The 21,141-nt window shown below is 57.0% G+C and overlaps 1 protein-coding gene across 3 annotated transcripts in view; it reads right to left on the reverse strand.

Moving 5' to 3' along the window:
- Positions 1–3,611: 3,611 nt before the first annotated feature.
- The window catches only part of P2RX6 (purinergic receptor P2X 6), a 19,579-nt gene continuing 2,049 nt past the window's right edge, over positions 3,612–21,141 (reverse strand). The window contains exons 3-14 of one of the 3 annotated variants that reach the window (XM_044444223.1): positions 19,466–19,537; positions 18,523–18,598; positions 17,902–17,995; positions 16,684–16,764; positions 15,898–16,039; positions 15,112–15,221; positions 11,554–11,647; positions 10,613–10,678; positions 9,882–9,959; positions 7,671–7,749; positions 6,690–6,798; positions 3,612–4,062 (exon numbers count right to left, since the gene is read on the reverse strand). In XM_044444223.1, coding sequence (XP_044300158.1) covers positions 3,936–4,062; positions 6,690–6,798; positions 7,671–7,749; positions 9,882–9,959; positions 10,613–10,678; positions 11,554–11,647; positions 15,112–15,221; positions 15,898–16,039; positions 16,684–16,764; positions 17,902–17,995; positions 18,523–18,598; positions 19,466–19,537 — 1,128 coding nt within the window. In that variant the 3' untranslated portion in view covers positions 3,612–3,935. The remainder of the gene's footprint in view (positions 4,063–6,689; positions 6,799–7,670; positions 7,750–9,881; positions 9,960–10,612; positions 10,679–11,553; positions 11,648–15,111; positions 15,222–15,897; positions 16,040–16,683; positions 16,765–17,901; positions 17,996–18,522; positions 18,599–19,465; positions 19,538–21,141) is intronic. The other 2 variants (XM_044444224.1, XM_044444225.1) reach the window with 2 other exon arrangements.

Here is a 21,141-nt window from a genome sequence, read left to right on the forward strand (position 1 = left end):
ATGGAGCAGTGGCCTGACATGGCGATAAGCACGGGAGAGAAACCCATTCAGTTCATATTTTAATGCAAACTTGACATCACAGTTTTGAACCGAGGCACTAACCAAAATTTGATTATATTTCCAAACGTGCTCTTTCCCAGAATCAAATTCTCCAATCAAAAATGGGCACTGGTATTTGTACATGTGTGAGAGAGAGTGAGCGAGCACAGGGGGAGCACACAAGTGCGTGAAAGGGCTGGGCCAAGTCCCTGGAGGGGAAAGTAATCCGTGGCCACGCACCCTATTTTGATCACGGCCGGATTACCGCCTTGCCACTCTGGCCTTCCAATGCGATTAGCAGCTCTCCTTCCAGCCCTGCTGATCCAGAGAGGTGGGTGTGGAGATGGACGAGGCAGGCACGATGGCGCCGCAGACGCCTCTGCCTCCCAGTCTCCGGAGGCGGTTGGCGGCTTTCAGCGGCTCCCTCTTCCTCAACAACAAGACAGTCGACTGCGGTGCAGCACAGGCCTCCCCCCCAGGTACGGCATTTGGGGAGGGGTGCTGCAGAGGGCCTGGGCAGCGCTGGCGCGGCCTCTCACAGCCGCAGCGGCGGTTTCCTGCCCAGCACTGCCTGGGGTATTCTCTCATGCCCCCACATCCCAAGACGGCACACTGTGTCCCCCGCTGCTCGTCCTCAGCTCTGAAGCACTTTTGCAGCCCTGGCCTCAAGACGCCCTTCCTCTCCCACAGCAGGATGAACGGTGATGTGCTTGCTTGCGTGTGGCATCTGTACCTCACCTTCTTTCCCCAAGGAACCCAAAGTAGTGTGCGTGATCTTTCCTCGCTCTGTGTTACTCTCGCAAGGCGTGCACAGGGCCAGCCAGGCAGCTGCAGCCAAGGAGTCTCGATGGGTGGACAAGAGGGTGGTGTCGGGAGGAGGGGTTCAGACCTGTAGACACTGAAGAACATTTTGGGTCAAGCCAGGCCAGTACAAGGGGGATGTACCCCACTTCAACTAAAATGGAACCGGCTGCTGATGCTTAACAAGAAAATGGTGGCAAAGAGCATTTGAATGAAACCCTGAAGGAAAGCCAAGGAAGCATCCAATCCAGCCAAAATCTTCCCAAGGGGATGCGGGCAAAGGCATTTCTGAATGCCCGAATGCAGGAGGGGAAGACAGAGCCTGCCACACGTGATATTTCGCCCAGGTGCCAAAGTGGAAGTTGCATGTGCCAGACACACTTGGAGAGGCCCCCCTCCCCACGCAGGCCTTTCTGTGCAGATGCTAGAAACTTCCGGACAAACTGGAAGCGTTGGAGTGGAGAAAGGAGAACCCAGAGGAGGGGGCATGGTAGACACTTGGTGGAGTGGAGGGAACCAGCGGGAGGTCCTCTTCCCTGGATGCAAACTCTGCGGCCAAGCCATGGAAGAGCAGAATGGCGGAAGCAAAGAGGCCAAAGTGGCGAGCAGAGTGGAAAGCTTAAAGGGGCAGACTCTCCCACAGAAGCATTGTGGGGGCCAATACCAGGCTCCAAAACTGGGACTAGCAACAGGTGATTGCCCCAGAGCAGAATGCTCAGGGAGGTCTTGAAACATGGAAACAGAAACTGAGTGAGTCAGAAGGGGCTTCCCGGGCCATCTAGTCTGACCCCTGGCTCCAGCCGGCACCGCTCACGACATGCCCACCATGTGCACGTCCAGCCTATCCTTGAACACCCGCACCGATGGGGCCTCAAAGACCTCTCGTGGAAGCCCATTCCACACCCTCGGGGTCCTGACTGTCAGGAAGTGCTTCCTGGCATCCAAATGGAACCTTGGCTTCCTGAGCTTTGCTCTGTTGGAGCGCGTCCTGCCTTCCCCTGCAGGGGAGAACAGGTCTATACCCACCTCCGTGTGACACTTCCTCACATACCTGTATGTCGCCAACAGATCCCCTCCGAGTCTTCTCTTCTTGAGATGGAGAACAAATCAAGGAAGTGATGGGCAACTCGCACACCATTATTACTATTCCTTTACATTTCTATACTGCTCACAGCCAAAGCCCTCTGGCTGGCTCACAGCATCTGAGAAGTCCCCCATCCAGACTTCAACCAGGCCCAGCCCTTGTGAGCTTCCAAGATTAGGCAGGACCAGGCACTTCATCATGACCAGGTGCCAGAAATGACTGCGCCCTAAAACAGTTGTTTGTGGCACTGATGGGAGAAAGGGCAACCCTGGATTTGACATGGGACCCGGTTGAGGAGATGTTGCTGCAGGATGTCCTGCTTGCTCCAATCCAGCCTTGCTCTTCTTCTGTCCTGATGGAGCCCCAAGAGGCTGTTCAGCTGAAAGTCACCCAGTGAGCCTCATGGCTGAGCGAGGAGTTCTGGTATTCCGGATCCAGAAGGGTCCGGACAGACTATGGAAGTGGGCAGGAGACAACAGGATGGCGTTCAATGTGGATAAGTGCAAGGTCTTGTGCTTGGGGCATAGGAATAGGTGTCATAAGTACAGGTTAGGGGACAAGTGGCTGGAGAACAGCACTTGTGAAAGGGACCTCGGAGTGCCGGTTGACTGCAGGCTAAACATGAGTCAGCCGTGTGACGCGGTGGTCAAGAGGGCGAACGCCACCCTTGGTTGCATAGCCAGAAGTGTGGCTTCTAGATCGAGAGAGGTTTTACTGCCACTCTACACGACTCTGGTGCACCCACAACTGGAGTATTGTGCTCAGTTTTGGGCCGCTCATTACAGGCAGGATAAAGCCAGGTTAGAGTCAGTGCAGTGCAGGGCCACAAGGTTGGTGGCCAGTTTGCAGGGGATGCCATATGAGGCGAGACTGAGGGAACTGGGTCTCTTCAGCCTGGAGAAGAGAAGACTCAGAGGGGATCTGTTGGCGACATACAGGTATGTGAGGAGATGTCACATGGAGATGGGTAGAGACCTGTTCTCCCCTGCAGAGGAAGGCAGGACGTGCTCCAACGGAGCAAAGCTCAGGGAGCCAAGGTTCCATTTGGATGCCAGGAAGCACTTCCTGACACTCAGGACCCCGAGGGTGTGGAATGGGCTTCCCCGGGAGGTTGTTGAGGCCCCATCAGTGGGGTGTTCAAGGACAGGCTGGACGTCCACATGGTGGGCATGTCGTGAGCGGAGCCGGCTGGAGTGGGGGTCAGACTGGATGGCCCAGGAGACCCCTTCTGACTTGCTCTATGTTTCTATGAACTGGGCACTGTGGGGTCCCCACCCCACTCATCTACACAGCACATGGGCTCTAGGTCTGCACTGGAGCTGTAACCAGCGTTGCCCGGCTGGCAAGTCTCAGACTAGGACTGGGGAGATCTGAGTCCAAGTCTCCACTTGGATCCCTCCCAGCTCGGACATTCTGTGAAGCTCAGTGTGTGACCTGCGGCCAGCCCGTGACTCCCAAACCTGCTGCCCTGCAGGGAAGTTGCAAGGATAAAATGGAGGGGGGGGGGACTAAGCCCGCCGTCTTGGGTTCTGTGCAAGAGGAGAAGGAGTAGAATCCACATGCAGTAATAACCACGTAGCCAAAACCCAGTGTGGGCCAAGCGGCCTGAGCATTCACCCATTACAGATCCACCCACACCCCAACAGACACACCTTCGAGAGTCTTTCCTGTTAAGGTAAACTAAGAATTGCTTTTGTGTGTTTTATTAACCAATTCAGTGTTGTAGTTACAAATCTTATTTGCTCTTCGTATTTTAATAGCAGTTAGGAATAGTAGACAGTGGCAGGGAAGGGCTGCTAAATGAAGCCAGCAGCAGCAGCCAATCCACAATTCCGGGAATAAGCAGGAAGGCTGGCGATTGTCCCGTGGCAACGCTTCCTGCAAGAAGCCCTCTGTGCTGTGTCCCTCCCAGACCGCCCTGTGCTGTCCAGTCTGCCGCTGCAGGTGATGCTGTACTTCAATGCCTTCTACGTCCCGTTCTGGGGCCTGTCGGAGGGAGTCATGCTGGAGCTCAAGGTGTGCAGGGCCAGGGAGGGCGGCGGCGTGTCTCCGGGCGGGGTGCTGAGGCTGCTGGCGAAGGCTCTTCAGTCTCCTCCATGCTTGCGATGGCTGGACGGGGCCCAGCGTGGCGGACCTCCCTGTCGTGGACAGTGTGAGAGGCAGTGCCGTGTTTGGATGCTGCAAGCAAGCTCTGTCTGCCTCTGCTCTGTTCTGTGCTGAGCAGGCAGCATTCGAAAGGCAGCCCCTCTTAAGCAGGGCATTGTGGTGGCTGTGGGGACCTCACCTGGGACCAGCTGCGCCACCCAGCTCAGACACACCCGGCCTCCTCTAACCCAGGGGCACGTGGTCCTCTGGGGATGACTGAGGCTCCTCCCCAGATCGGGGGTGGGTTCTACTCAATTTTTCCTGTTCGGGCACATGAACAGTTGAACACTGCTCAACATGAGCACGGACACATGAACAAACAGACTGGCTAAGGGATGGTCAGATGTGTTGGATGGCAGCTCCCATCTTTCCCAGCCAGCATGGGAATTGCTGTCCAACGCGCCTGAAGGGTGCCAGCTGAGGGAAGGCCGTGGCATCATGCCGCATTCTGCCTGGTGAAGCCAAGCGTTTTTCTTCCCACATTCTTCCTGCCTGTCCCTTAATCTTCCTGCAGTATAATTTGCTACCTGCTTACTACCAGTTCCTCCTTGTTGCTGCATACTTGACGCTCGTCTTAGCCGAAGCTTTGCGCCTGTACCTTGGATACATTGGAAATTTGCAGGAAAAGGTAAGATGCTACTGGACAAAGATACCATCCTTCTCCCAGAGAAGGAACATTGGGAGGGCTCCTACTTGGGGACGGGGAGCTTAACGGAGCCCCCAGGAAAGCTTCCCAGGCCCTTTCTGTTAAGGTCTGACGAAACGTCCTCCTGCCACTTCCAGCACTAAGCTGCACTGGGTCTGGGCGGCATGGGTGGCCTGCCACACCCGGGAGCCCCCGAGCATGCGAAAGGGACTCCGTACGTTCCCGGCAGAGAGGAGAGAGGCGGATGCGAGCGAGCGAGTGAGCGGAGCAAAGTCCTTATGCTTGCTCACCACTGAAGGTAGCAGAGGGTTCCTGGACTCTGCCGGGGAGCCGTCAGTGTCCTTCTCCTATTTCACACAGAGGGGCTGGATGGCTACAGGTAGCCCCCCCCCCCCGCCCCTTATGGTTGCTGTGCACTCTTTTGCAGGAAGGCAGGAAGCACTCGCTCAGAGTTCTGATCCCTGAGCAAACCCACCTTCCAACCCCTGCTAACCTCTGAAACACGTCTGTTGCATTTCCTGCCTTTTTATCCAGGTAGCTCAGCCGTTCCCACTTCCTTTGACCCTCACAAGGACCCAACAGGGTAGGCTGTTCTGACAACAGCTTGATGGGGTCAAGATCCCCTTGTAAGCTTCAAGGCTAAGTGAAGATTTGCACTCAGGAATCCCAACGCCTCCTTCTCTTCCTCTTCTTGGATTGCATTTTTATCCCATCTTTTTTCTTCTTGTGGGGAACCCTGAGCAACTTACAGAGCTGCTTCATCCTCACCTTCGCAACCCTGTGAGGTAGGCTAGGCTGAGGAGTCGTCACTTGCCCAAAGTCACCAGTGAACTTCATAGCCAAGTGGGGCTCCGAACCGGATCTCCGGGGTCTCTAACTGTAGGCACACTGGCTTTCAGAGTTAAGGGCTCAGATGATGTCCAGTGAAGGGCAAACATTAACAGGCACGGAGGGGAATTTTGGGGAGCAAATGGATTTGGGCTTTATCACAGAATAGGGCTCACCTGTGTGGCAGGCCGGGTGGCCTCTGAGGTCCATTCCGAGGTGAGATTTGGGGGTGGCAGCAGCACCGTGTTGGGGTGCACCTGCCCTAAGCTCCCCAGCAGGTGGCTAACCCCCTTCCTGGTGCCTGCAGGTTCCAGAACTCGCCAGCTTCCTCCTCCTGTCCTCCCTGATCGAGATGCCAGTCCTGCTCTTTATCCTGATGGACCCACACATCATCAGGCTGCCCCTGGAGACGGCTGTGCACCTGCTCCTGCTCCTCTTCCTCCTCTCAGAGATTATGGCCGCCTTTGTGGCACTCCGGGCCATGGCCAAGCACCTGGCCAGGCAGTTCTACCTGAGGCAGTTCGAGGAGGGGGCGGGCGGGGCCGGGCGGGCCAGGAGCGCCAGAGGCGGCCAGTAGGGGCGGGACCCCGGAGGAGGCGGCTGCCTCTCGGCCCCGCGCCCGCCTCGCTTGCTGCACAGGCCACAGACAGGCCAGTGCCTGCCCAGGAAGGGCCTGAAGCGCAGGGCCAGGCCAGGCCAGGCCGGGGAGGGGCGCCGGCCCTCTCCAGAACTCTTCAGCAGGCTGGCCGGGGGCACCGGCTGCCCTCCCAGGCACTGACGTGGCCCCGACCCTCCCCAGACTCGGATTCGTGCCCTTGGCCCTTCCCCGCTGCTGCGTACGCCCCCGAGCCGGGCGCACGCACGGCTCCCGGGGCCCAGGTAGCGCGCGCCCCGGGAGCCAGCGGGATGCAAGGCCGGAGCGCGGAGCGCGGAGAGGAGGGCCCGGGTCGTGCTCACGCGGCCCTCGGCTCCGCCTCAGCAGGGCCGAGCCGTGACCCGCCTGCCCTCCGCGGCGACTGGGGGAGGCGCTCGGCGCCACAGAGCCCGGCCGGGCCGGGCCGGGCCCACGCCGCCTGCACCCACCGCAGCAGCCCTCCCGGCTGCGCGGGCACGCCGGACGCGCCGCCAGCCTCCAGAAGTCCCGACCTTCGGGAAGAGCAGCCTTCTCCAAGGGGAGCGCGCCGGAGGACCCTCATTCGCCCGGTTTCTCCTCGGAGCCCGCCTGCTTCGGGACGTTGCCTTTCGGCGGCTTGGCCTGCAAAGCGAAGGAGGAGACAGAGACTGGGGGCCGCGGGGGCCCGGGGCTCGCCCGGCTTGGGAGCGGCTTCGGGCCGAAGCGGGAGGAGCACGGCTTCGGGGCCCATCGCCTGGCTCGCGGAAGGGCTCCCCGGCCGCGCTCCTCACCAGGAGGGCTGCGCCAGGCGCTGTGCGGCGTGGGGGGCGCGGCGGGCGCCTGCCGGGTCCCTGGGGCGGGAAGCCGGGCAGCCAAGAGGCCGCAGCCGGGGGCGCACCGGACGAGGGCTGGGGGATGGGAGAGCAACCGAAGGAGTTCAGATGTGGTGGACTACAAGCTCCATAATCCCAGACCGGTCTGGGGCTCATGGGAGTTGTAGTCCAAAGCAAGTGGAAGGTTTCAGTTTGCCTACTCCTGCCTTATGGGGTCGGGGTGTGTTTGTTTGTCTGTTTCAGTTCCATACTGCCTGACAGCGAAAGCTTTCTCGGTAGTTTACACAGACCATAAATGCAGGTGATAAAAGTGCAATAAAATATTATATAATCAGAAACCCGCCTATGGAATGAACTCCCCAGACAGGTCTTCCTGGCGCCGTCATTATTTGTTTTTCAGCGCCAGGTTAAGACCTTTTTATTTCAACAATATTTTAATAACTTTTAATATTGATTTATATATGTTTTTAACTGCTGCCAGTGTGGATCTGTAATGCATTTGTGTTATGTTTTATGTATGTAAGCCGTCCTGAGGCCTTCGCAACAGGACAACATATAAATATTTTAAACAAACAAACAAACAAGCATATTAATAAATGTAAAACAGCAAAAGACAGATAACAAAAACTGACAATAAAAAGGTATAAAAACAACAACAAAAAGAGTCACTTTGTGAAATACCTGGTGATCCCACAGAAACCTCTGGGTGGCTGAGCAATTCTTTAAAAGCCTCAGAGAAGAGGGCTGTCTTATCCCGGTACTAAAGGATGACAGATTCAGTGCCAGCTGGGCTATTGCATACAGGGGGGCCGCCACTGAGAAAGACTTTCCCCTGTTGCCACCGTTCCCACTTCCCTTGGAGCTGGTGCTTGGAGGAAGGCCCCCGAGGTCCAGGTTGCTTGCAGCTGGGAGAGGCACTCCCAACAGGTACTGTGGCCCCAGGTCTTGTAAGGCTTTGTACGTGAAAACCAGCACTTTGAATTGGGACCGGAGGCATTCAGGCAGCCAGTGCAAGTGGGCCAGAACCAGTCCTTTCTGTCCCAACCTGCGGGTCTCGGTTAACCTGGCTGCTGTATTCTGCGCCAGCTGCAGTTTCTGAACTCTCTTCAAGGACAGCCCCACACAGAGTGCAGTGCAGTAATCTAGCTTCAAGCGTACCAGAGCAAGGACTACCTATAGCAGGCTTTCTCTGTTCAGATAGGGTCATAGCTGAGCCACCAGCTGAAGCTGGTAGACAGCACTCCAGGCCACTGATGCCACCTGGACCTGCAGTGAGAAAGATGGCTCAGGGAACAACCCCAGAGTATGAACCTGCCCCTTCAAGGAGAGTGCAACCCATTCAGAGCAGGTTGAAGTCCCTCCATCCAACCAGGAGAACCACCCTAATGAGCTTCAGCCTGTGCTCAGTCAGCAGGCCATGCTCCGCAGGCCGTTCCCGCAGCCAGGCCCCGGTTCAGCACATCCACAGCCCCACTTGCTGCTGATGAAAAGGAGCGATGGAGCTCTGTGTCCTCGGCATACTGAGGGCAGCGTGCCGCACAACTCCGGGTGAGCCCCCTGCAGCAGTTTCATGGAGATCTGGAATGGCCTGGGGGACAGAACAGATCCTGAGGAACTCCACATTGGAGAATCCCCGGGGCTGAATGGTGTTCCCCAAGTGCACACAGCCCTCCTGGTGGGAGCGGAACCACTGCAATGCAGTGCCCCCACTTCCAGCTCAGTTGCCCCCAAAGGATGAAGTGCTTGAGGGAATCGAAAGCCACTGAGAGATCCAGGAGAATCAAGGAGGTCACACCCTGGCCTCTCCCAGGCATGGTTCATCGTACAGGGTGGCCAAGCCGTTTCCGCACCACAGCGAGGCCTGAGCAGGGGATCCAGGCACGAGTCTCATCTGAGAGCACCTGGAACCTCGTCCAGGACAGGGGTGTCCGCCACCTGCCTAACAATACTGGGGTCTTCTGGGCCAAGGGAGGATTTCGTCAGAAGTGGCCCCACCACTGCCCATTAGGGTTATACGGGACACTCCATCACCTCCCTGGCCAGCCCGCCGTTCCCTCCTTGCCAGCTTTTATAAGCCAGGCAGGGCAAGGCTTCGCTGCAGAGGTGGTCGCATGAGCTTGCCCAAGCACCTTGTCTACACCCTTGAGCAGTACCACCAACCTGGGTCAGGCTGTGCTGGGGGCTCCCCACAGATTCAGCTGCTTTAGCTCCGGGGTCCAAGCCCCAGCGGATGCAAAACCTTTCCTTCCTGGAAGTGCTGGTGAGTAGGCTGCAATGGGCTGGAGACGGCCCAAGGTGTCCCTGGGGCCAGACTGCAAGAAGCCCCAGGCAACCCTGAATAGCTGCACTAGGGGCAAAGCGGAAATTGGTTTCCTTGCCGCCCTCGCCACTGCTTGCCGGCAGGCAAACGCCGGGTGTCTCCTGCTCCCTTGGGGGTCCTCCCCCATCGCTCTCAGCTCCAGGATCCCACGGAGCAGCATGAGATCTCCGACAGCGAGGGTGCTTGGGAGCGACCGGCTTCACACCCGGGTCGCTTCTGCGTTCCCCAGCCACCCAGGGCTTCAGCAGGAGCAAGAGCTTTGACCAACACTGTTCAACAAAGGTCGCCCGCCAATGGCCCGCCACGAGGGATGCAGCAGCCACTTGCGTTCTGCCCCCCTGCTGTTCCTGTGCGAATCACAAGGGGGCGTGAGTGGCTTTCCTGGCACAGCAGTGCTGTGTGCTGGGGCAGCGGGATGCGGCATCGGCAGCTGAACAGCGCGGGATGGCGGCCTGCGGGCCACCAGAAGCAACTCCTCTGCCATGCAAGAAGGCGCACAAGCACATGTGGATCCAAGGGCAACACGCCCACGCCCACACCCACACAGGGCACCAGGCAGGCTCCCTGCGTACCTCCTCGTACTTCTCGCGCCGATAGAATTCTGCTCTGGCATCGAGGTACAGCAGAACAAGATCACACACCACGGTGGCCTTGGAGGAAGAACGCCGTGTCAGTGTCAAGCAAGCTGACAGTTCAAGTTTCCACAACATATTGAAGCAAGCAAACAGCCCCCTGGTACAGAGAAGAGGCTGGACAGAAGGGCTGATGCTTGACCCACCTGACATTGGCTGCACATTGAACCCCAGATGCACGTGATGCAAGCTGTGAGAGCAGGGGGCTGGGCTACCCACTCAGCGGTTCAGCACGGCCTGCACCCCCGCAGCAGCCCAAACCATCAGACCAGGGCAGAGCAAAGTTAACATTCGGCTGCCCCCAACCCCCCTTTCTTAGGCTTAGTCAACCACACTCACCATGTACTCAATGGTGGGATTGTGTGCCATTACACAGTTAGCCTTCCAAACATTTGAGTCCTCTCCATTCCCCTCATGTCTATGGGGAACTGATAGAAATAAATAGGCCCCCAAATCTTACCTTCCTCTAGAAGCTGCTCCGGTGCTTCTGCACCACCCTCTCAAGGAAGAGGGATGGCAGCTCCCTCTCCTGCAGTGACTGCGGGACCACAGGAACACCCAGGAAGGCAGGCTCCCCTGAAGAGGACCCGGCACGGTGCCCTGTGCTGCATCCCTTCCACACCTGCCCGGACTGCTTTGGCTGGCAGCGGATGCTGCCTGGGCATACTTACTGCACCAAGAAAAGCGGCCCCAGTGCTCAGGTTGACTGCGGTGGGAACAATGCTAAATTTTCCAGCCTGAGCAACAAGAGGAGGATTGGAGAGAGAGAGAGAACGATTCCACACATGTGCGCATGTTAGCAGAAGGCACCGCTACATTTATGTTGTGTAAACAGATAAGTGTTTGAAAGGGATGGGATTTGGGGATGCTTGGGAGAGAGATCGTCTCAAAGCAGTGGGGGGCAAGGTGAGGGCAGCCACCTGGACAGAAATCAGCCAGGGCAGCGTTGCAAGACATGGAGGTGAGCACTACCTGGCCAGGCAAGCTCTGTGCTGAAAGTACTTTTCAAGCCAGAGGAAAAAGCCCAACTGCTCTGCCTTGAATCAGCTGTGCTGGAGGCCGCCAGAGGCCGGGGCAGTGATCCCTGCGCTCTGGCCTGCCTGCCCGGACTGGCAGCTGGGGCTCTCCGGGGCTCCAGGTGGGGATGCTCTTCCGCCCCACCTTATAGGCAGAGCCGCAGCCTTCTGCGCCAGCGAGCTCTGCCCCAGGCCAACGGCCCTTGCACAACCCTGCCACCGTTGCCTCCATCCCTTCGTGGCACTGACGGCCACAACGGCACCAAGGATTAGGTCTTTCCCCGCTTTGTGTCAGCAGTACAACAGACCTAGTTCGTTTTTAATGTACGGCTTTGTGTGCTGCGGGCAAAATGAAGGAAATAGCCAGTCTTTATGAAGCGATGGGGGTGAGGGGAAGCTGGGCATGCAGGGGAGAGGATAAAAGACTGTAGAGGAGAGAGGCGAGGGGCAGGGAGGCTGGGAGGTGGCGGCAGTGCGAAGAACAGAGCAGGATGGGAAGGGGGCCTGCCATGCAAACCAGCGCCTGGGGCCACGGACCAAATACCTGCACAGCCTGCAGGCAGGGGTCCCATGCACGGGACAGCTGGGTGCCGTACCTGGCCATGGACAGAAATGTCAAAGCGGATGCCGTAGAGTTTCAGCAGGCTTCGGGAGAGCCGATGCTCAGGGTCCTGATAATAGGTGGCAGTTCTGAGAAGAAACCACGTGGCTGGATGAAGAGCAAGACTGGAACGCTGTGGGATGTCTTGATTCCATATCCTGCTTCCTCCCGCCCCACAAAGCGGTGCTCAAGGCAGCTCACAATAACAACGTACAGAAAACAAAATCTTTGTTGAATGGTGACAGAAGAACAAATTTTAAACACAACAATAAAAGAAGCAGACAGCATCTGAGCAGTTAAACCCCCAACAGCAACAACATTAAAAGCCAAAGGAAGGAAAGGGGGCAAACGGGCTTCTCTTGGCAGGGCGTTCCAGAGACAGGGAGCTGTCACCAAGAAGGTCCTTCCCGTGCATTTCCTGGGGAGCCACCCTGCAAAGGCTCTGCAACCTGCCTCAGCGTGGGGCCGTACGGTCTCCCAGGCACCCCACACCCAGCTGCACTGGCCTCGAGCTCCCCTTGGAAGCCTCCCAGAAGCAAACCGGCTGAAGCTGTCGCAACAGGGGTGCTTCGTGTGCCTTGCAACCCGCTGTGGCTACAGCGAGCTGGACCCGCTGCAAGTTCTGGCCGCCAGCGCTCAGTGGCAGCCCCGTCACGCTGTCCACCTGGGAGGCATGAATGCCTGTGGCCGGACTGGGTGTCTTTCGGAGGGGGGGGCGCTGGACCCAACTGTGGGAACTGCTGCGGTGTGGCTGGCTCCAGGTGTGCCTCCAGACTGGCAGCCCGCATCCTCGAGGGAGAAGTGCCCCCACCCATCATCCCCAGTCCCTCTCCGTCCCTGGAGAGACTCAGGGCAGGCTCGCGGCACCCCTGGCGCCCGGCCCTTCCGTGCTGAGGGGCCCTCCTGACCACTGCGTCTGCTCTTGGCGGCAGGGCCTGCGCGGTGCCCACGGCAGCAGAGTGGAAGGTGGCTGGATCCAGCGCATGAGGCGGGCACCGCCCAGCTCGCTTTTATAGGGATGTTGCCATGGTGCCATGCTGACTGGGGGCTTCTTGAGACTCTCAGCCTCAGTTTTTAAACACCAGGTGACTTTTTAAAAACTAGCTTGTTTCTAGTTGTTATGGCTGTAGCTGGAAGAGAATGATTGAATAAGTCAAGAGGGCTCAGGCTGGGCAAGCGTCTGGGCTCTGCACGTGGCCAGCTGTTCTCTGTGAGCAGCAAAAGCAGCAGATGCAGGCAAAACAGTCAGTATGGCAGAGTATCTGTGCAGCGTACGTATGAAAAGGTGCCAGTCCACATGGGCTGCAGATGGCGGATGATTCAGTGACACTGCAGGGCACCCGACCCCGGATATCTGGCCGGGAGAGGTGGTCAAGCAGGCAGGAAGCAGGAGGTTCTTCCAGTCTGCCCCACTTCTACACCAAGGGGAGGGCACTCCCCACCTCAGCTGGGACACAGCACTGTCCCTTCCCCTGGGGCCTGAAAGACTAAACATGGGAAGGACTGTGGCTGCACAGGGAGGGAGGCGAGCTCTGGGCCTGCTCGGGCCACGTCCGAGCATACCGGGAGGAGGAGGCCCGTCGCAGAAGGATCCTTCGCAAGGCTAAGGCTGATTATGAGCTGAGACTTGCCAGGAATGTCAAGAGCAACAAAAAGGGCTTCTTTCAGCATGTAAATAGGAAGAGGAAGGGGAGACAAGTGGTGGGACCACTAAATAAGGAGGAAGGAGATCCAGTGACTGATATGAGGGAACAGGCACAGATGCTAAATGACTATTTTGCCTCTGTGTTCTCCCCAGAGCAGGACGGGGATATCCGCATAGGAGATTAGATGAGCCTGGGGACTTAGGGGCACAGATAAGGGCATTGGACATTACAAAGGCGCTAGGCCCTGATGGGTTACACCTGAGAGTACTTAGAGGGTTGGCAGGGGTTCTCTCACACCCACTGGCCTCCATTTTTGAGCCCTTGTGGAGAATGGGTGAGGTTCCAGAGGACTGGAGGGTGGCATCAGTGGTTCCAATTTTCAAAAAGGGTAGTAGAAGGGACATGGGGAATTACAGACCTGTTAGCCTTACGTCCTGTGTAGGAAAAACAATGGAAAGGCTCATAATAGAGAGAGATCTAGTGATGCTAGATAGGGAAGGGAGGCTGGCAGCCACACAACACGGCTTCCGTAAAAACAGGTCCTGCCAGACAAACCTTGTGGAATTCTATGACAAGGTTTCGAGATGGCTAGATGGAGGGGATGCAGTGAATGTGGTATGCCTGGATTTCAGCAAGGCCTTTGACAAAGCGCCCCATGATATCCTGGTGGAGAAACTGAGGAGTTTTGGGATACACCAAAGCACTGACCGGTGCATTAGGGCATGGTTGACTGACAAAAAGCGTAAGGTAACCATTAGTGGGGAATCATCGGGATGGCGGCCAGTGACAAGCAGGGTGCCCCAGGGCTCTGTCCTGGGGCCAATCCTGTTTAATCTTTTCATTAACGACATGGAAGAAGGGGTGAACAGTCTGCTGATCAAATTCGCAGATGATACTAAAACTGGAGCAGTGGCCACAACTGAGGAGCAGGTACTCCAGATCCAAAAGGATCTGGACAGACTATGGAAGTGGGCAGGAGACAACAGGATGGCGTTCAATGTGGATAAGTGCAAGGTCTTGCACTTGGGGCATAGGAATAGGTGTCATAAGTACAGGTTAGGGGACAAGTGGCTGGAGAGCAGCACTTGTGAAAGGGACCTCGGGGTGCTGGTTGACTGCAGGCTAAACATGAGTCAGCCGTGTGATGCAGTGGTCAAGAGGGCGAACGCCACCCTTGGTCGCATAGCCAGAAGTGTGGCTTCTAGATCAGGAGAGGTATTACTGCCACTCTACACGACTCTGGTGCACCTGTAACTGGAGTATTGTGCTCAGTTTTGGGCCCCTCATTACAGGAAGGATATAGCCATGTTGGAGTCAGTGCAGCGTAGGGCCACAAGGTTGGTGGCCGGTTTGCAGGGGATGCCATATGAGGCGAGACTGAGGGAACTGGGCCTCTTCAGCCTGGAGAAGAGGAGACTCAGAGGGGATCTGTTGGTGACATACAGGTATGTGAGGGGGTGTCAGAGGAGGTGGAGAGAGACCTGTTCTCCCCTGCAGAGGAAGGCAGGACGCGCTCCAACCGAGCAAAGCTCAGGGAGCCAAGGTTCCATTTGGGTGCCAGAAAGCACTTCCTGACAGTCAGGACCCCGAGGGTGTGGAATGGGCTTCCCTCGGAGGTGGCTGAGGCCCCATTGGTGAGGATGTTCAAAGACAGGCTGGACATGCACATGGTGGGCATGTCGTGAGCACAGCTGGCTGGAGCCGGGGGTCGGACCAGATGGCCCGGGAAGCCCCTTCTGACTCGCTCTGTTTCTATGTCTCCAAGCACTTCCACACTGCACGCAGGCCAGGGCCCTGGGGGCCAGCCCCCTCCTTCCTGCCCTTCCGTACTTTGTGGCACCAGATCACTTCCCCGGGGGGCTGATTCAGAGCAGGCAGTCTTTGTGTTGTGAGGTCGATTCACCCACCTGAAATTGAATTTCCTCTCCAGCAGGTGGAAGGAGTACCAGGGCTGGCATGCTGAAGGGGGGCAGTCTAAGTCGCAGTCCCAGTTGATCCGCAGGCCGATGGCTCCCCCCTGTGCAGGACCCACAAGAGTAGCCGAAATGGGCTGCGGACGCTGGGGCCCCTCAGTGGCCAGTGCCCGGAATGCTTTGCCTGTTCCCACCCTCCACGCCTGCCTTCCACACGCCCCTTCCTGGGTGACAAGAGGGTCCAAGAGCATCTCAGCCTCGGCCTTCTCTGGAAGCACCAAAGGCTCGGTCGAGGTGGGGCTTCATCGGACTGGCTTGATGTGCAAACATAAATGGAGAGCCGGCATGATGGCGAGGGTGCTGGAGTGGGATCTGGGAAGTCTGGTTCAAGTCCCCACTTGGCCAGAGTTGACTGGGAGACGTTGGGCCTAACCTACCTCACAGGGTTGTTGTGAGGGTCAGGTGGAAGGAGGAGGATTATGCAAGCTGCCTTGAGCTGCTTGGAGGAAGAGATACGGAATCTCGGTAAAAAGTGCCCAGATAGAGAAGAGCAGAGCAGAGCAGAACATCCTTTCAGGGCGGAAATCACCCGGCCTGCCTGGCCAGATGGGGTCTCTGCCTCCTCACACCTCCCCAAGGGCGAGGGATGCACTGGCTTCGCTCGGATGGGGCTGTAGTGCCAAGAGGCCCCTTTGCCTGCCCCATGCGCCTGGCCTGCAAGTGTGTGGCATGCCCAAATGCCGTGGCCCGCTGGCCCAGGGCCCTGGAGGGGGAGCCTACCCAGAGTGCCATCTTCTCGAAGCTCTCTCCCGCTGCTCTGACCATGTCACGAATGCGAAAGACGGGGCAGTGAGGGCTGGCGAGTCTGTCGTACCTGCAGCTCTTGAAGTAGGAGTCGTCAGTCGTCTTTAAAGTGTTGCTCCTGGAGGAAGGCGAGAGGAGAACTCCTGTCCTCAGGAAGCAGCCGCTGAACGGCTCAGCCCCAAAGAAGCCCGACCCCAGCGGAGCACTGTGTAAGCGAGGCTGCGCAGGGGCTGCGCCACTCGGGCCCCCAGGGCAAGGGTGCAGCAATTCTTGCTGCTGAAGGGCCAGGTTCCCTTTTCAGGGATGCTCAGGCACCTGCATTCCAGCAGAGGCGTGGGGGGCAGAAGCAAGTGAGAGCTGGTGACAACCCACCTGGTCCACAACCAGCAACAAGCCAGGAGTTCTCTTCACGGGCTGCTCATGGTTGACGAGCTTGGCTGGGTTCAGACATCAGGATGACCCAACATTTCAACAACAGCCCACAGTTCACACACGGCTGTGAAGTCACACGCAACCCAGGCTCAGTCCTTGAGTGGGGTTATCGCAGCGTCTGAACTCAGGGCCTTTTGACTGGTAGAGCTGGTAGTTCAACTCCTGGACACGCACCTGTGATCGGGTGGCTACTTGCCCTTGCTGAGCGCCTGCGGAGCTGGAGGCAGACGTGGGAGGCGCCCACAGGCCCCGCCCTGCCTGCTACATCCTTCAGACCCCCCGAAAAACGGTCCCCAGCTTTGGCAGCTCTGAATCTGAATCAGCCCTTACCTGGAGAAGTTAAACTTGGTAAAGTTGACCGTGTTTTTAATGAAGAGAGTGAAATTTTCTGCAGCAGCCAAGACTGGTTTCCTAGACGGAAAATGAAGTGAAGCAACTCAATGTAGGAACATGACTGGGTTTTTTTTACAAACTGTCAGCTGTTTAAACCTTTGGGGAATGAATGAAATCAATGTGCAATGAGAAAATGCAGTTCCTGGTAGACACCTGAGAACAATCGGTGCTGGATAGCTTGGGCATGGGGCATTTGTGTTTTTGTTTTGGAAACAGACAATACTGTTTTTCTCAAAGAGTTGGCTTGGAAGAGGGGTTGAGCCAGTAACCTGGGGAGATTATGAGCTCTCCCATCTGAAGGTGTTCAAGATGCGGCTGTACGTCCACCTGTCAGGGATGCTTGACCTTGGAGTCCTGCACTGAGCAGGGGCCGGACCCAGTAGCCTTACAGGCTCCTGCTATTCTCTGATTCTATGCTGCTAGTGGGGTTAAACAGGTTTTGAGGGACTTTGCATAGGCTGAAAACCTGCAAGACCTATTTGATCAGAAGACAAAGTTGGCACACTGAAAGAGAAGCAACGTCTCCCAGGCCACTTCCCCCTTTCTTAACAACCTCTTTCTAGTGCAGGGGTCTCAAACACAACTTACCTGGGGGCCACTGGAAGTAGAGTCTGGGTGAGGCTGGGCCACATCAAGTATTCCACCACTGCGGTGGTGGGGGACCGCTCATTCCGTGGCCGGCCCAGGCGCCGCCGGCGCTTTGAAGGCTGCAGGGCCCCTCCCCATGCCCCCCCCATCCCGCCAATTGGCCCGCAGGTTTGAGACCCCTGTTCTAGTGGAAGAATTCTGGTTGCTTCTGGTGGGGTTTGGGGACAGAGGCGTAGTCTTGCTTCTCTGCGTGCTGGGTCCCTACATGGCCAAGGCAGAGGCATCTGTGGACAAAATGAATCCGCTGGCCCAGGGAGCCCCAGACCTTGCAAAAGTGCCACCTCTGGTTCTTGGGGCAGGGCAGCCCGAGCCCAGAGCAGCCAGATCAGGACGGAGGGGACTTGGTGGTCAAGGCACACTGGCTGAATGTTGGGGGGAAGCCAAGGGAAACACGGGGGGTGGGTCCAGGACCCTGAACAAGGACACTGCGCTGCAACATCTCCATGCAGATCCCCCACGCTCGATGCAGCTGCAGTTGAAGGAGAGGCCAGGACAAGGGCTGGGTACCTGGGCAGGGTCTTGCTTTCCACTGGACACCACCCGTAGACCTCGCAGGTGCCATGAGAGGCATTAAACTGGACACACTTCCCTGTTTTTATACCTGCAGGCGAAGAAACCCCCAGCTCAGCCATGCCTTTCCCCGGCTGCCCCCACCTGCTCCTGGCACATACTCCCCACCCCACCCATTCGGGCCTTTGGATGTCCGGTGGAAGGGAAGCTCTCCAAACAGCTGTTTCCTCTCGGGAGATTTTGGAGAGGTCCTGAAATGGGGCAGGACCAGGGCAGGGGAGCAAAGCAGATGCTTGTCATGCAGATGGTCCTGGGTTCAACTTCTGAGTGGAAGCCATTTCTAGTAGCCTTTTCCCTTCCGCAGCTGATCCTGGGGACTGACTCCAGGCAAGAACAGATTCTGCTAGACCAGGAGGACCAGGGCCCTGATCTGCTTTGGCTGCTTCCTGGGCGACCTGGGGCACAGAGCCAGCAGCTCACTTCCGGCTAGGACTCTTGGAGGGTCCTGAGGGCGAGATAGCCTGGAAGGGCCCTAAAAATGCCAGGGGCAGAGCAAGCCTAACAGCAGGCAAAGGGAAGCCAAGCTGGGGTCGGTGGGCCGAAGTAGGGTCTGCTCACCATTTCCGTGGACCACAGGCTGCCCCTCCAGGCAGTCCAAATCTCCCTTGCAGTTTCCACTGGGAATAGAAGGGTGCTAGAAAAGATGAGCGGCACGGAAAATGTGCAGTGAAGAGTGGATCTATGCAAAAACATTCCTTTAGCAATAAAGTAAAGCAACACTTCACGATGACAGTCGTGTGAGTGCGGTGGTGTAAATTAGTGTCCTGCACCAGCAGGGGGCTGGACCATCCGACGGCCGCCGTGGCCCCTTCCAACTCTCCTCTTCTATGAGTCTATGAACACATTTATTGTGGCACTTGCTGTTGTGGGCTGCAGGACACTTCATCACTATGTCCTCAGCTGGCTGGGACACGTGTGGGGGGCGGATTTGAGAATGGGGCTGAATGGCCGAGGAACGCAAAGAATGCAGTTGGTGACCATTCAAGAAAAGGGCGCATGCACAGCGCAAGCAGTGCTGACACAATCATCTCGGCAGAGCAAAGTAACACTCATGCCTACTAATTCGGGAGTTCCCCAAATGATTCTCAGAATTGCCATTTGGCCACAGTATGGCGAATTCTCTCTCTGAGATTCCATAGCCCAGCCTTCCCCAACCACCCCAGTTGGGGATGATGGGAGCTGTAGTGCAACAATCTGGAGGGTACCAGGTTGGAGGAGGCCACCATAGTGTCTCTCCCCAATTCCTCCCAAAAAGTAGTTCCTTCAAAGGAAACTGTGAAGATGCTTTTAAGTCTCCAGAGGAGTGACACCCTGAGAGCAGAAAGCCTGTGTGGGCTCATCGCGCTCCCTCTGATGCCACCTGGATGTCACTGCGCACAAGCCAGAAGCCCGTGAAGAGCAGAGGGGGCTCCAGGGACATCCTGGCTTGCACCGGCAGCCAAGCCATAGATGAAGCCAGAACGCCTGTGAGGTCGCGGGAAAAGCGGAGCCAGGGACATACCTCTGGGCACAAGCCCTGGACTTGCTTGGGAGTAGCAATGAAGTTGGTCACCAGAAAGAACACATTTTCTCCCTAGGAAATGTTTCAGAATATATACTTTTAGTTCTATGATGGGTTGTCCAGTGGAGACAAAGCCTTGGATTTGGTCTGAGAAGGTCTGGGCTAGACCGAAATGTACTCCTATTTAGAACAGACATGCTCATCCTGAGAGATTAAAGTCCTGTAGTTTCAGTGGGTCTTCTCTGAGCAAACCTAGATCCAGTCTCCCATTCACCCATCAATTCACTGGGTGGTCCTGCTGGGAAATTTTAGATAAATCCTGGCAGAAAAGGGTTAGGGTTAGGGTCAGTCCTCACACTGTCAGTCCTCACAAGGAAGCAGCAATTTCAGAGATGCCTTTTTGGTGGAGGAACACCGTGCAGCTGCTTCAAGGGGAGAAAGAGGATACGCACTGCAAGGAGCAGTGAAGAGACAAAGAGGGTGTTTTTCTGGCCAAGAGCCAGAAAAACCACAAACGTCACAAGCCCAACAAAATTGCATCTGACTCTCTCTCTCTCTCTCTCTCTCTCTCTCTCTCTCTCTCTCTCTCTCTCTCTCTCTCAAAACTGATCACAGCTACAGGCCAGTGTGACTGTGCATTTTATGCATGTTGAACAAAATTGGAAAGCAACATGGGAAATGCAGCCAAACTTCACAAATAAATTGGGTGGCAGGTGGAATGAGCAGCCTGGGAGGCCATGGATCCCAGGACAGACACCCCACAATCTCGAACGGGAGGTGGCCGAGTGACCTCCTGAGCGAGGGGGCTCCACGCCTGAGGCTCTGTGGTGGAGGCAGTCCTGCTGCTCCTCGCCAGCCTCTTCTCCGGCCGCGTTGGGACCCAGAGCCCCTTTGCAGAGGCCTGGCCTGATGGGCAGAGGCGTGCGGCAGGCGGCGTTCCAGCGCCCGGAGCCCAGGGCCCAGGCATCCCGTGCAGGTGGCTGCCACGCTGGGAACGCTCCGCGCAGCCCCCTCAGGACACGCCCGTCCTGCCCAGGCACCGCCCCCTGGCTTGGGGCGCCCTGGGGGCTGCGTTGCAGGACCCTCCCGCTCAGATTCACTCAGAGGCCATCCCTATCAAACTGGGTGTGAGTGGGGGCAACGCTGCATGTCTACTCAGGAGGAAACTGTACTGGCTTGGATGGAAGAGTTTCCTGACTGTCAGAGCAGTACGACAAGGGAACCTGCTACCTGCGGAAGTTGTGGGCTCTCCCTCGCTGGAGACGTTCAGAAAGTGACTGGACAGACCCCTGAATGGGAGGGTGTGACTTAGTACCCTGCAAGGGGGGGGGGGAGAGGACGCACCGGGTGGCCTTCTGGCCCCTCCCAACTCCACTATTCTGTGATTCTGCGGGACACACGCCCAGGTGAGCCACCCATAGGCTGAAAGCCCAGGCTGGGGGCAGTGTTCACAGAGTCCTACTCCCAAGTAGACAGGCATAGGATTGTGGGACTCACGTCATGCCCAACTTTCTTCTCAAGAAATCTCACAGGGGCACAGGGATATACATTAACTGAAAAGTGGATAATCTATGTAATACTGTATTTTGCCGTGATGCTACTTTTTCTTTTAAAAATTTAGCTAAAAATGGAGGTGCATCTTATACACTGGGGGGAGGCGCTCGGGGGGGGGGGGG

This window comes from Varanus komodoensis, unplaced genomic scaffold, assembly GCF_004798865.1.
Source record: "Varanus komodoensis strain SLA01 unplaced genomic scaffold, ASM479886v1 scaffold44_3, whole genome shotgun sequence".
Lineage (NCBI taxonomy): Eukaryota > Metazoa > Chordata > Lepidosauria > Squamata > Varanidae > Varanus > Varanus komodoensis.